General features: G+C 37.4%; 1 protein-coding gene across 7 annotated transcripts in view; it reads right to left on the reverse strand.

The window, feature by feature from the left end:
• Smad2 (SMAD family member 2) overlaps positions 1–14,528 on the reverse strand; it is a 64,313-nt gene that overhangs the window by 33,826 nt on the left and 15,959 nt on the right. For 5 of the 7 annotated variants that reach the window (XM_060377032.1, XM_060377026.1, XM_060377027.1 and 2 more), the window contains one exon: positions 8,032–8,323. In XM_060377032.1, coding sequence (XP_060233015.1) covers positions 8,032–8,267 — 236 coding nt within the window. In that variant the 5' untranslated portion in view covers positions 8,268–8,323. Of the gene's footprint in view, positions 1–8,031; positions 8,324–9,921; positions 10,133–12,742; positions 12,762–14,528 lie in introns of those variants that run through there. The other 2 variants (XM_060377031.1, XM_060377028.1) reach the window with 2 other exon arrangements.

Here is a 14,528-nt window from a genome sequence, read left to right on the forward strand (position 1 = left end):
TTTTATAGATGGAGTTATTTTTCCATTATCACTTCCATTTGTTTGAGCTGGTATTTATACGAATATTATTAGCTTCAGACAGACAATGACTCTGTAAAGGACAGCCTTGCTGAATTTACTCATCTGCTTCTTTCCTAAGCTCATGTCACAGAAAGAATGGTGATCCACTCCATCTTTGTTTTCTGGACTTTTCATTAACTCACTGGACTGATTAGTTCCTCCACTGAAATAATGAACTGAGACACAGAAAAGGTATTTTTGTCTATTTACTAATGTTAGAGAAATTTAGGTCATCTGTAATTAAATGTACGCCATTTCTTTTTTTAAAATGTCCTTAATCAGAGAAAGACTCCAATTTGCCGAAAGTCTGAATGGACTATGAATTTTGTTAAGAGCTTTTGACCTTAACCTTCAGGTTTCTCTGCTATTAATCCAGTGAATTACAATGAGTACATTTTGGAAGTTATACACTCATATTGCACTGTTAGTATAGTACAAATTATACTCAATTAAAATGTATTTCCTCTTACTGCATATCACTTGAGTGCATTCCAACAATTTTTATCTATGTTTCTAACAAACACTAACCTATAAATACCTGCACCCTTCTTTGGTTTGGCACAGCCATTCTTAAGATGTAGAAGGAACCAGAGGGGCAATTGCAATGCTCTGCAATATTTTTCAAAGTTCTGTCACAAAGCTACTTGAGATCCTCCTGGATGTTTTTGCCTTTGAAAACTAACAACATATCTCCCACAAATATACAACACCCTTAGCCATTGAAATTATTTAATATTAAGTCTAAACATGGATTGTGGGACCATTTGAAGTCCTTTGAAAATTATGAACTTTTTACTTAAAAATTACAGCTAATGCTGAAAAGAGTACAAAGATTCTAATAATACAGCATATGGATTTTCTAATTTTATTTTCACATATAGTCCTTAACAATTCAAAAAATAGTATACCAAATGGAAAAAAATCCTAATAAAAATGCATCATTTTTATCTTTCAAATTAGATGCAGAAAAATCTGGGACAGGGATGACAATTAAAAAAATACTCTTGCAAAAGGCAAAGCATACATTTTTGCAATACTTTAATTTGGTTGTAAAGAAATGCTCTTATGGACCTACGAGGTGGCTCATTAGGGAAAGCAGCTTCCAGCCAAGCCAGATGACCTAAGCTCAAACCCTGGAACCCACACTCTGGTGAGAACTAACTTCTGTAAATTTGTCCTCTGACTGCTACATACCTACTCCCCTATTAACAAGTTTTTAAAAATGTTTTATAATATAACAACAAATATTCTAAAATCAGCACACCACCAAGTGGAAACAAACTCCCATTTAGATAGCAACAGTTTTTATATGCAGAGATGAAAATGTTCAGGCAATGTATAGACTATCTTCTACCTACATGTTAATGCAAATCATAATCCACTATGTATAAACAACAGGAAAAAAACTGTTTGTTTGAGACAACGTCTCACTATGTAGCTCAGGCTGGCCTGTACTCACTATGTACACCATGCTGGCTTCCAACTCACAGAGATCCACCTGCCTCAGCCCCTGGAGTGCTAGGATTAAAGGTATGAGCCATCATTTCTGGCTTGAGAAAATTCTTTATAAATTACTTTTTTATTATAAACTTTTGTTTCATATTTCCCTTCCTCAACATAAATAAAAGTAACTTTCCAGTAACACTTCTCCCCCACCTCCAGTATCCTAGCAAAGTTAGGAGAAATTAGATCCCCTGAAATACAGGTAAGAGCCTAAAGGATAGGCTTAAAAGAAAAAGGCCAAGATGACTGATTCAACCAGCATCTAACATGTTTCAAGTCTCATTTCAGCACTTACTGATCAGTTTCTCAAGAGCTTCCAAGTGACACTTCCTACAAGACATAGGACAACCTCCAAGCAGAGCTTCTGGATAAAGTTAAGCCAGGAAGCGGCTCAGTTGGTGAAGTGGCTGTCACTCAAGCACGACAGACTTAAATGTAGATATCAGCACCCAAACGAATAAGCCAGTAACAGCAGCAGACACCTGCAATCCCAATGCTGGAAAGACAGACAGGTCATCCTGCAACGCACTGACTGGCCAAATCATGCTCAATCAGTGAGCTCCAATTCAGTCTCAAAGATAAGGTAGACAGGGACTGTCCTCCACATACTAGAAAACACAGGTGTTTACACACACACACACACACACACACACACACACACACCACAGCAGAATAATGGTAATAGAATGAAATTCCAGTTAAAAATGGTTACAATAAAATAGTCTCTTTCAGTCCAGATATTAAAAGTTGACAAATGCTTTAATGTAGCTATTAAAAATATATCAAGGAAAAGACAAACTAGAAAATTATGATACCTGGAATTCATATAAAAAACTAAAACTGAGGATCACTAAGAAACTTATTAAATATACATATCAACCAGTACTATCTACCACCAAAAATAAATAAATAAATAAAAGATAGGTAACTAGCAAGTGCATCAATAGAAAAATCACAAATTCAAAAGAAAAAAAAAAAAAGAATGCCAAGAGCACAACAGAAGAGACATTTAATTTTAACCCACACATAAGAGGTTTAAAGTAGCATAAGATATTCCAAACTGGTATCTTACTATGTCAATCAACCACTGTACTTTCCACATATGATGATGTCTGTTACAGATCCCTTAAATGTGCTTACTTGTGCTGTCAGTGGCGACCACAGAAGCCTCCAGGTACTACGGACAGGAAGGGAAAGAATGAAACACTACTCTTAGATGCTGTCTTGAATGATTATGATCTTCCTAGAATGTAGTTAGCCATACAGGAATGGTATTGGCAAACTGAAAAGGCTCCAGTTAAAACTGGAAACAGATTAAGGATATTAAAAAAATCAAACTGATTGTCACTACTACTTTAGCTAGTGTGAGTTTCTCCCTGAAGCCAACACAATAAATTATGGCACAAGAAAGAAAATGCTTAAATTAATATTACAGGAGCTGTTTAGTCTAGGCATATTTCATTAATTTTTTATAAAAGAACAAAGGTCCTAAGGCAGGCATGTTTTCAGTGATGAAATAAAAAAAAAAAAAAGAAGTCCTGTGTGGGCTGGGGCAATGGCTCAGTAGGAAAAACACCTGTTGCAAAAGCACGAGGGCCAGAGCTGGAATGCCTAGAAACCACCTAAAACCGAGACACAGTAAGAGCGTCTCTATTCAGAGCCCCTGACAGGAGATGGAGGGCAAAGGCAGGAGCATCCTCAACACTTGTGACCAGCCAGCCTAGCACACACAGTGGAAAAACAACGAAATCTTGTCTCATTCAAGGCAAGGATGTCACCTAAGGCTGTCCTCTAACCTTCACACGAATGCAGTAGTGCACACACCCAGTTCCAAGTCTGAATGCATTATACAAACAAAAGGACTTTAAATGTGTTATAACAGGAAAAACCTAAAAACCATAAATGGAGGCATCTGAAAACCATCAAGGCTCAAAAGCGCCCTTCAAAGTATTTTACAGGATTGTTAACCACAACCCAAGCACTTTCACAGTTTGTAAACAGAACATATAAAAACTGTAATTGTATGCTAAGGCTGATAAAAAGGTATCATTACTTACAACCTCAAAGTTCTACTCCTGATTTTATAGTTTCATTGATCTCATTGGTTTTTACAAATAAACTACATATTTAAATTGAGTTAAATTATATGTAACACACTGATATGTACTAAAACTTTTTTTATGCATGATAGGAAATACCATTTAATGCACACTCTCTTGAAAAACATAAAAGGAAAGCAAAGACATGGAATATAAACAAATAAACCCTACGGCCACTGCTGTATAGCTTACAACTCTCACACTATTTCAATGGGCCAGAGATTGGACTGTGAAACTCACTCTGTATCACCACCTTTCCCACACAAGGAAACACTAAAACAGCAGCCACATCCACTCCCCACGGGTCAGATCTGAATAAGCTAACTCAAAGTCAATAAAAGGCAAATGCAGAGCTTTCCCAGTGTAAGAACATGAGAAATCTTTCACTGTTCCCTTAACTGTTTCCTTAGGATGAAAGACTAAAACAGTGATTACATGATCAAAGCTTAAGCTCGGAAAAACAAACTTTGCATTCTTACATATGTATGTGCAATGTCTATGGCTACTATGACATTGCTATTTTAGTTCCCATGGTAACTTGTTTTTATTTTTTTTATAATTCCATCCCCATCAGAGATTTTAATTTTTACTTTATTTTAATGTAGCTAAAATTACTTAAAGTTTTTTTTCCAAGTCAATTTCCATTCTGATTTTTTAAATATAATTTTTTATTTATTCCATTTTTTTAAAAATATAATTTCCATTTTGATTTTATGACCAAGTTTTCTCCCTTTCCCAAGTCTTAAAAATGCAGAGATACAGAAATTTCCTACATTGTATTAACTGGCCCAGGCTTTAAGGTCTACATAAGTTGCTCTGTGCCATCCATGCCACTGCACATCACGGTAGAAAGGTGACCAGTGCTGTTAGCTGTTCCAGCTTCTAAACCTCTGAGGGAGCTGGAGAGGGGGGTGGGCAGAAGGACAGAAAGTCAGGGCTATCCTAGGCAATTTTAATCTAAGTCTAATATTAGTAGGGCAAAGGGCACAAAAAGAAAACTGCATCAAGTCAACTAAACAGTTATTTTAGGTGTAAATATTTTAAACCAACATATTTTCCACTCTTTGACCTTGTAATTTTAGGCTTGTAATATTTTAAGGTATTTATTTTATTAACACCTGACTTGCAATTTTAAGTGAATGTGATCAAATACATTTTATATCATATTTTAGATAACTGTTTAAACTGGGCTTAGATTACCCACAATACACCTTTTCAACTCTCACCTCCCATCTTTTATACTATATAAATGAGGTGACTGAATTTCAATTAAAATTTATATTTAAGGATATTTAATAGTCAAGAAATGACTAATAATTGACTTATTTTCTACTGAAAAGTTTTAAAACATAAAAAAAAATCAAACTACAATGTAAGAAACTATAGTTTTTTGTGATCAACAACAATCCATACAAACAAATCTACATTTTAGAACAGCACACTAAAGTCACAAGGCCAGTTGAACACCCTGTGCATAACAATAATGACAGATAGGGGCAAGATATGCCCATAGGCACAATAGTGGCATCAATGTAACTAGACAACCAACAGCTTTCTGCTTGGATTTTACAGCCTGTTCCGCAGAAGAAACACAAACCTGATACTGTCAACCTGGCCAACACCTGGCTCATGAGCTCACCAGCTCCAGTTACTACTATTTTACTAAACGAACATAGTATCAAATTTCTATGTCTACACCCATGGAAGAGCGGCACTCTCAACCCTCATCAGACTTTGTCTGCAGTAGACATTGTTCAGCTCTAAGCTGTGTTCAGAGAATCAGTGTTCAGCCACAAAAGGAAGATTGTTATCACACAGACACCCCAAGGCTCAGGAACCAGTGTGGATAAGGGAATGGGAATATTTTAAGAGCTGGAGGTTGGGGAGGACTGGATTAAAAGAGCTGTCTACACATGACAGGACCTGTACAAGACCAAGGTAGTTAACATCCTAGCACAGAGTGGGAAGGGGCTCATAATTCTCCACCCCTATTAAGGAGCGCTACTGGCAGGTGATGGCTTCTGGAAGAGGAAGAATCAATTTTTTAAGGGTGTGGCCCTTGGTGGGTTAAATATACTTAAGTGGATGGCCTGCATCCCTGAGTATCTGGGCAGCACAAACTGGTAATCTTTGATTGGTTAAGAGAACACATTTCAATAATGAAGATCTAAAACATAAAGCCTATAAGCAAAATGGAAAAGAAGGGATGTAACTTGGTGGTAGAGTACTTGGCTAACACATACAGGCTCTATATTTGCTTATTCTCTAGCTCCATTAAAAACAAAACAAAACTGTAAAAATAAACAAAATTAGGCTGCCTTCTGAGTTTTCTAATTTTAAGACTTTTCAACAATTCCCCTTTTCCAAGTCACACTCAAGTACACTGAGAAGTCTACACAGCATGCTCTAGGTCCTTGCTTCCTTCAGGGTCACCCAACATCTCTAGTCCCTCAGCTTACACACTAAGGTTATCTGCTCACTGGCAGTGAGAAATCCTTCACCAATCCTTCCATCCCCAATGCCTACTACCTCCACCCAACAGTGCTACTTCTGTCGAAATTGGTTTCTTCTGACTAGTTTCTACCCTCCAACAAAGACACAAGAACAAGGCTGCCCATAGCTTCCTCTGGACAGAGGTCCCTGGGCATGCTTCTTTCCTCTAAGTACTACTTAAGCTTACCTCCCTTACTAGCAAGCAGTTCAATGGCAAACCCAGTGCATATTAGCTGCACAGGGAGCACTTAAAAATATTTACAAACTAAAATGACACTAACCACACAATAAAAAATTAACAATTAAAGCTTGACTTAATCTGAGCCAATTTTCCAGAGGTCCTGTGGTCTCCACTTCCAAAACACAGGTCAAGTGGCAGTCACCCTGGGCACAGCCGCATTAGTTCTGCATCACCTTGCACTAACAGCCACAGCATTACAGCTGACTTTCACATCTGCAATCACCTTAATACTCACTCCCATGCTAGCTCGCATCTCCCAAGAAAGCATCCAGCAGCACTTCTCCCTCCTCCCCAGCACTTGTCCACTGGCCAGAATATCTTAGTAAATACAAGTTTGTTTTTTTTCTTTAAAATGCAGTTTTAAGAAACAATCCTTATTTGAGCCTTTGTTATTTTGACAAACATTCAAACTTCCTCAGCTTCCTAAAATGCCAAGTGAACTCCTCCCTTTTTATTCTCCCTCCATGTAAGTCCTTCAATGCAGAAAGGCAGGCATTTACTAACTTGGGATCTTGACACTGGCCCCTTCCTCTGCCTTAGAAGACTCCACCTCAGTGAGAGGCACTGCTCCTAGAGATCAGCTCCGACCTTATCAAGCCAAAGCAGCTTCTTTAACTTTCACTCACAGGCTCGCTATGCCATTACTGCACTTGCCTTCTTTGAATTCATTACTACCTCAGATGTTATTTAATGGGTAAATCTCCCTTTGGAAGTTTCTATTTGCTCATTACTGCACCCCCATTTATCTAGGAAACAAGATATGTAAATATGAATACATATACATACCAAGCACCTTATCATCAGATGTAAAAACAAAACAAGAAAAGTAACTTACTTAAGATATGCATGATTCAAAGTAAAAGAAATGCCTAACTAGTCTCTCAAACAAGGGAGAAAACAACCTGCTCCACCTGCGAAGCAGAAAGTCTGGTGTTACTGGGGTCCAGTGTGTACAAGCATCAGCTGTGTGTTTCTCAAAGCTCACTGGAAACAAGTAGAGCCAGCTCTCATCTATGGCACTACCATCACTTAGGGAATTCTGTCTTCTGGACAGACACTATGCTGAACACAAAAGCACTTGAATATGCTTTCAAAACAACTTGTCACAACCCTGTGGTACTTACCTATAGAATGATTAAAATTATATTCAAACATTCAACCTCTTAAGAAACAGGTCCTTCCAGTTTAAGAGGCCAGCCTCTGAGATGAGTTCCAACTACAACACGAATTGAGAGGCTGTCTCACCTACTGTCTTTTCTTAAAAGTGTGTGTCTCACTGGGAGTCAGCAGCCTTTTTAACTATTTACTGATTGACTGAGGCAGGAGGAAACTACTAGCCAACACTTGTCAGCCATAGTTTTGGGTATCTCTGTAACTTCCATTCAATAAATCTTTATTCAGCTTTCAATGAGAGATGAGAATAGCATTCAACTTCGGGTAGCAGAGATAACACAACATATCTCAGTATTTCTTGACTAAAACTCACTACTGAAGAAAATAATCTGTAAAATACATCAGACTTAACAGAACAAAGTAATTGTATTTAATCCTCACTATGCACAGACGACTTGAAGTAAGAAGCACAGCCACTTTCTCCAGGTTCCCTCACCAAGCACAATGCCCCAACCCACTTACCTTGGTATGGTAACACATTTAGTATTGCAATTCTGAGTGGTGATGGCTTTCTCAAGCTCATCTAATCGTCCTGTTTTCTTTAGCTTTTTCACCAGACTTTTCACTGCTTTTTCACACCACTTTTCTTCCTGTCCATTCTGTTCTCCGCCACCTGCTCCTCCAGACCCACCGGCTGATTTTTTCCATCCCAGAAGTCTCTTCACCACTGGCGGAGTAAATGGCAAGATGGACGACATTTTCTTACCAGGCAGGGGTAACAATCCACACTCAGAAACAGCCTGGTAAATCTACCCTAAAAAAGACATTGAAACATTAATTTTAAAACTAATTTGAAAGTGGTGATTTCAATATGCTACCAAATGCAAACGACGGCACGTAACAGAAATTTAAACTCTTCACTTTAATCTGAAGTTCTTTCTATACTGATGAAGATGCTATCTTCACTACTTTAAGTGAACTGTGGCAACAAATCCTTCTGAAAATCATGAAGACTCAAATCTTGGGCAAATACAATTTTGCAATAAAATCTTTGTCAGTCTTGGAAAGGAGCAGGGAGGAGATGAGGGAAGGAGGGTGGGATTGGGAGGGAACGAGGGAGGAGGCTTATGGCTGGGATACAAAATAAATAACCTGTGATTAATATAAAAAATAAAAAATAAATAAAAAAAATCTTTGTCAGTGCTCTGGACAATTTTACTAAAGCCACTTCTCTTTATTCTTAACCTGTGCAAATTAACACTTGGTTAAAATACTTTCACACGACCAAGTTTTTTACATTTTTTAGGACTTAGCAAAAATGGAGGCTTGGAGTTTATATAGTTAAGTGGAAGGATTATTGCCTAATATAAACAGGCTGTGGGTTCAACCATCCCCCCAACGCTGAGGGGTGGGAGAAACTTAAAATATATACAAATCCACTGTTCAAAGTTTTAAATTTTCATTAAGAATAACTAATGAAAGTGAGCAAACGTGGGGGAAAAAAGGCTTTACCTAACCTGTCTGCTTTCGGGAATACCTTTAATTCCACTTATTCTTAAGAGCCATTTTTATCTAATGATGTACACAGTGAAATTAAGCACATTTTCTTCCTACATCAAAGTACCATTCTTTAAAACCTTTCATTTTATGTCAAAGTAACAGGCTTGTAAGAGTAACCATAGCATCAAGTTCAGGTGTTAGAGCATCAATTTCCCTATGGAAAATGATGGGCTATTTCCTTTATATCACTACGTACTTTCCTTTCTCTTACTATGAAAACCACTTGCAGCTGTAATTAAATAATTATGTGCATATTATCTAATGAGATCAGCAGTAAGTTACTATGTAAGCATGTTTTTTTCTGTACACCTTTTTGCATCACCAGAATTAACTTGTCTTTTCATTTGCTTATTTTCTATGTACTTAACCACCACACTTTCTTATTCTATGCCAGTCCCTCAGTTAAAACTTCGGTCAATTGACTACTTTAACTCCACAGCCTCACATCCTAGAGTGTGGTATTCTCCCACTCTGCACTGATCTAACAATACTCTAAGCTGCAGCATTACTACTGTACTGTCCTAGGAACCCCCTTCACCTCTCTGTGAGCTTCCTAATACCATGTCTTCATCTTTTCTACTGCATCTATTGTTTGATGGAGTGTATCATTCCCGAGAAAGAGCTACAGATACCACTAATAATCTGTTGGAACACATTTTTACACAGTATTTACTTTTAGAAAAAGCAATACTTCTCTTGCTTGTAACAATGATTAAAATATGGTATTATCTTAATTTTCCTTAACCAAAAAAAAAAAAAATCAAACCTCAGTTATTTCAACTCTGTAACTTAGTACCCATAAGAAAAAATACAGAGATCCTCTTTTTGATCCTTATCAAAGCCTGGACTCACCTATCACCCATCATTTGCCTGGCTGGTTCAGAAGAAATTTCATCTTATGGTTGTTTTGAGTCCAGGTGTAAAACAGACAATGCAAGTCATCTGGACAGCTTTTCTTCATTGACTCGGGAAGCATCTAGTCTCCACGTGAGTTTACATTCTTAAATTGTTTTTCTTGTGGTGTCACTAACTTATTCTTCTACCCATACAACAGGTTAGCTATGCATACTTTAGATTATATTTCAACCTGCAACAACAGACACTGTGTGGTTTATATCGCATCATTTATCTGTAAGCCTGTACCAGTTTACAGTCTAAGAACTTCCGTCATCCTTTCATACAATATGATCTCCCTTTAATAATCAATGGACAGATCTATTAGGATTGCTTTCTCATTCTATTTCCATTACTAGCTACAGTTCTTTAAAAGGAACTTTGCCTCACTGACTAGGGCTATGTGTTTATCCTAAAACACATTTACTTTATTTAAGCTACATCAGGTTCAGTGCTTAAGTATTTCACTTTAATGTCTCAGTTTCCTGGGGCTGCTGTCATGAATTATCACAAACTTTTATAAGGGCACTTGCCACTGGGTTTGGGGCCCATCAAGAAAATTCAGAACAATCTCAAGATCCATAACTGCGTCTTTTAAAATCCTTTAATCCAAATAAAGTCAGATTCACAGGTGGGAGGAGGGGTAATCCATTTAGTGCACTGTAACTTGGTTTACTTTGCCCCCCTATCAGCCTCTTCAGTCGTAAAAATCATTCCTCTAGTTTTATCTAGTCTGTGAATGTTTTACATCTATAAACACATCAGCATACATCTCTTCCCACACTCCATTCCTACATATGATAAACAGTACTACTCTATAACTAGATTTTTGTACCAACTTAATTTCCCCAGGCCATTTCTTTATCAGTTCATACAGTGAACTTGAAGACAGGCCAAATTAAAGTATCCAAACCAAGCCACAAAGGTGTGTGCAAGGTGGGGATCCCAGAACATCAAGGAAGAAGTGTTAATTATGCTTATTTAATGTCTAGTCTTCCCAATTTGAACTGTCTCAGCATGCTGAGCTGAAGCCAAGAGCAGTTCAGTGGTTAGAGCATTTGCACTCATGGGTGAAGCTTTGAGTTTGATTACCAGCAGTGGAAGGGGGAAACACTGAAACTCACATGGAAACAAACAGACCAATTTTGAGAATGAAGGAAAAAAAATGACCCATATTATCTTATCTCAAGACTTGCAAAAAAAAAAAAAAAAAAAAAACACCAAAACAAAACAAAATTAAAAACCTAAAAACCCTTAGTAATGTTAGAGTAGGCACAAAAGGGAAGGTTCTGATTCTAAAAGTAACAATATGTCTGGAAGAGCCTATGGTTTACAGCCTATTTTCCACTAAGGCACCAAGCTATTCTACTTCACAACTTTCCAATATGTAAACGAGAAGCATCTACCACTTCCTCATATCACTCTTCATGGCTAGGCAGAATCTTTAGCTCTTGGAGAACAGTAGACTACATAACCTTAAAAACGTAAAAAGCAACTATAAATTCCTATAAAGGAAACCATCAAAATTAAAAACTACTTAGGTAAGCAGGCAAGTCACAGACCTGGGAAAACTTTACAATACATAGTATCTGACAAAGGACTATAATTTAGAACATATAAAACTGAAAATCAAAGAAAAAGTTTGTTTAATAAGAGAGGAACAAATTATAAACATTTAATCAAAGAGAATAAAAGAACATACTAGGAGGTGTTTAATACCAACAACTATCAGAAAAATGCAAATTAAAACCAAAATTAAATACCATTTTATGCCACTTCGGATGGGTCTAATTCTTCTGACAGTACCAAGTGTCGGTGAGAACAGAGCACCTTAGTAGCCTACTGCAGCTGTAACGAACTCTCCCACAAGTGTTGTCTTTAAAACGGCACAAATGGTTTAGTATCAAGGTGTAAGGCTGGCTCCTTCTACAGGTTCTCAAACCAAGTTCATTTCCTAGCACTTTTCAGCTGCAGGCCTTTCCTTCCTCCACCTTCTAAGAACAACACTTTAAGCTCATGTCACTCTGCCATTAGTCTATTTCACACTGCCATATCCTTCTGTCATTAAATCTCCCACACATGTCTAGTAAGGACACTTGTGATTACATTTAGGGTTTACCCAGATCATCCACACTAACCAACCCATCTCAAGATCTTAACTGCATTATATCTATAAAGTCCCTTTTGCCATATAAAGTAACACTCACAGGTTCTGGTCACTGGGACCTGTACATATGTGGGGAGCATTTGGTCTACCAGGAAGCAAACTAAACAACCTTGCACTGCTGATACAAGCATAAAGTGACACACTGCCTTCCTAAAGAGACATACACCCACCTACAATACCGTTATACTCTAGAAATACAGTCAAGGAAAAAAAAACCAAATGGGGTCTATGAGTTGAGTTCTATTCCCAGAACCCACACAGTGGAAGAGAACCACTCCTGCAAGTTGTCCTCTTACAAGCCTCCCATACATATGGGCCCTGTCCCAAAATAAAAACATGTAAAACAAGTTCTTCAAAGAACAACAAAACCATGTCCACAAAACAAAACAAACCACCAAAGCACCTGTACAAGCTGAGTATGATACATGCCTGTAATCTCAGCCCTCGGGTGGCTGAGGCAGGAAGATTACAAGCTCAGAGGAAACTTAGGCAAAACTCACTGGTGGACAGGGACAGGGAGGGAGAGAAGCATAAGCGGCTAGAGTGATGGCTCAGTGGTTAACAGCACTTACTCCTCTCATAAAGGGCTCAGGTTCGGTTTCCAGCACCCACCTCAGTAGCTCACAACCACCAGTTCCAGGGGATCTGACACCTCTGGCCTTCATGGGCACCTGTAAGCACATGGTGCACAGAACTTCATGAAGGCACATATCCATAAAGACAAAAAATAATAATATTCATAACCAGAACTGACTGGAACTCATGGTATGAAACTGGAAACTATCAAAACTATTTTAACATTTTAAAATATTATATTCAAACAAGATACTGATCAGAAACAAAGCCAGCAAGCTACTTACACTACACAACATGGGTAAATCTCAAAAGCACCATATATACAGTTTGATCCATTCATGACTTCCCAAACAGACAGAACTAATTTAGTGACTGAAGTCAAAATGACTGTCTCAAAGGCACTGGGGAAAGCAAATGGAAATGCATATGAGAGCACAAAGTACTCTCCTGAGGCAGTAACACTGTTGTCTCTTGTGAGTCACATGTGAGAACACAGCTATTCAAACCCACACAACTGAAAACTTGGATCTATGCATACTTTATCAGATGTGTTATGAATGAAACAGAAATTAATTAACAATCAATTAAAAGAGAAATAGTATCTGAAAAATGTAATAAGAAGCTGATAAATGAGTTAAATAAATGTCTTTAAGGACTTTTCAAAAGCTTCACAACAGCAGTATCCACTAATATTGTAACAAAGGGAAGAAACTAACTCTCCAAAACAGAACAGAACAAAAGATAACAAAAAAAAAAGAAGAAGAAGAAGAAGAGAGCAACAGAACAAGAAAATTTGAACACAGGGAACTTCCCAGAGACTCATACTCCAACCAAGAACTATTCATGGAGATAACCTAGAACCCTGACAATGCAGCCACTTCTGATGAGAACTGATAGACTAAGATCAGAAAGAAGGAGAGGAGGACCTCCCCTATCAGTGGACTTGGGGAGGCACATGCATGCAGAAAGGGGGGGAGAGGGTGGGACCGGGAGGGGAGGAGGGAGGGGCTTATGGGGGGGATACAAAATGAATAAAGTGTAATTAATAAAAGTTAAATAAAAAAAAAAAGAAGAAGAAGAAGCCGCCTCAAGGCGCCTTCCCACAACTTTGCAAGACAGGTCGAGGGAAATTTTGTATTTATTGTTTTGAGGGACAAAACTGACAGCCCAAATAATAAGCAAGACAAACACATTTTAGACAATTGCTATGACTGTCATAACAGAGCTACACTGTAGTAAAAACAAAAAAAGTTAAAGAACATATATATTAAGCATCATCTCAAAAAGCCTTTCCACTTTTTAAAAGACCATTCTCAAATTAGGTAGTCAATGAACACAGGCTGTTGAAAAACAAGTCATGATCAAACTAAAACTCATATTTTTTTTTTCCAATGCAGTTTATTCAGGAACCTTGAACAATCCTCGGACCCAAAAAAAAAAAAATTGCAGAAAGGATCTGAAACAGTATGATTGATTCTGTCTCTCTTCCTTACAGAAAAGTTAAACATTCAATTTATAATCATTTTTAGCCATTCAAATAATATAAATTGAGACCCAACCTGTAGAACTGTTACATAGTCACATAAATATAATGTTTCTTGGCCATGCTTATAAAATGTTTATGTATAAGCTTTGACTCATACTATTTGTAGCTCTACATCTCTAGCGATAATTATATATGAGCGAGTAATCCTGTTAAACCAGAAATCTGTTGTCCTGGTGCCATTAATATTAGTTCTTATTATAATCATCATCATTATTATTATGGTAGCTAATATAGCTGAGTTGTGATAGATAAAGAGAAATTTCATTTCTTTTGTTA

This window comes from Meriones unguiculatus, chromosome 2 (assembly GCF_030254825.1).
Source record: "Meriones unguiculatus strain TT.TT164.6M chromosome 2, Bangor_MerUng_6.1, whole genome shotgun sequence".
In the NCBI taxonomy this organism is placed as follows: Eukaryota; Metazoa; Chordata; class Mammalia; order Rodentia; family Muridae; genus Meriones; species Meriones unguiculatus.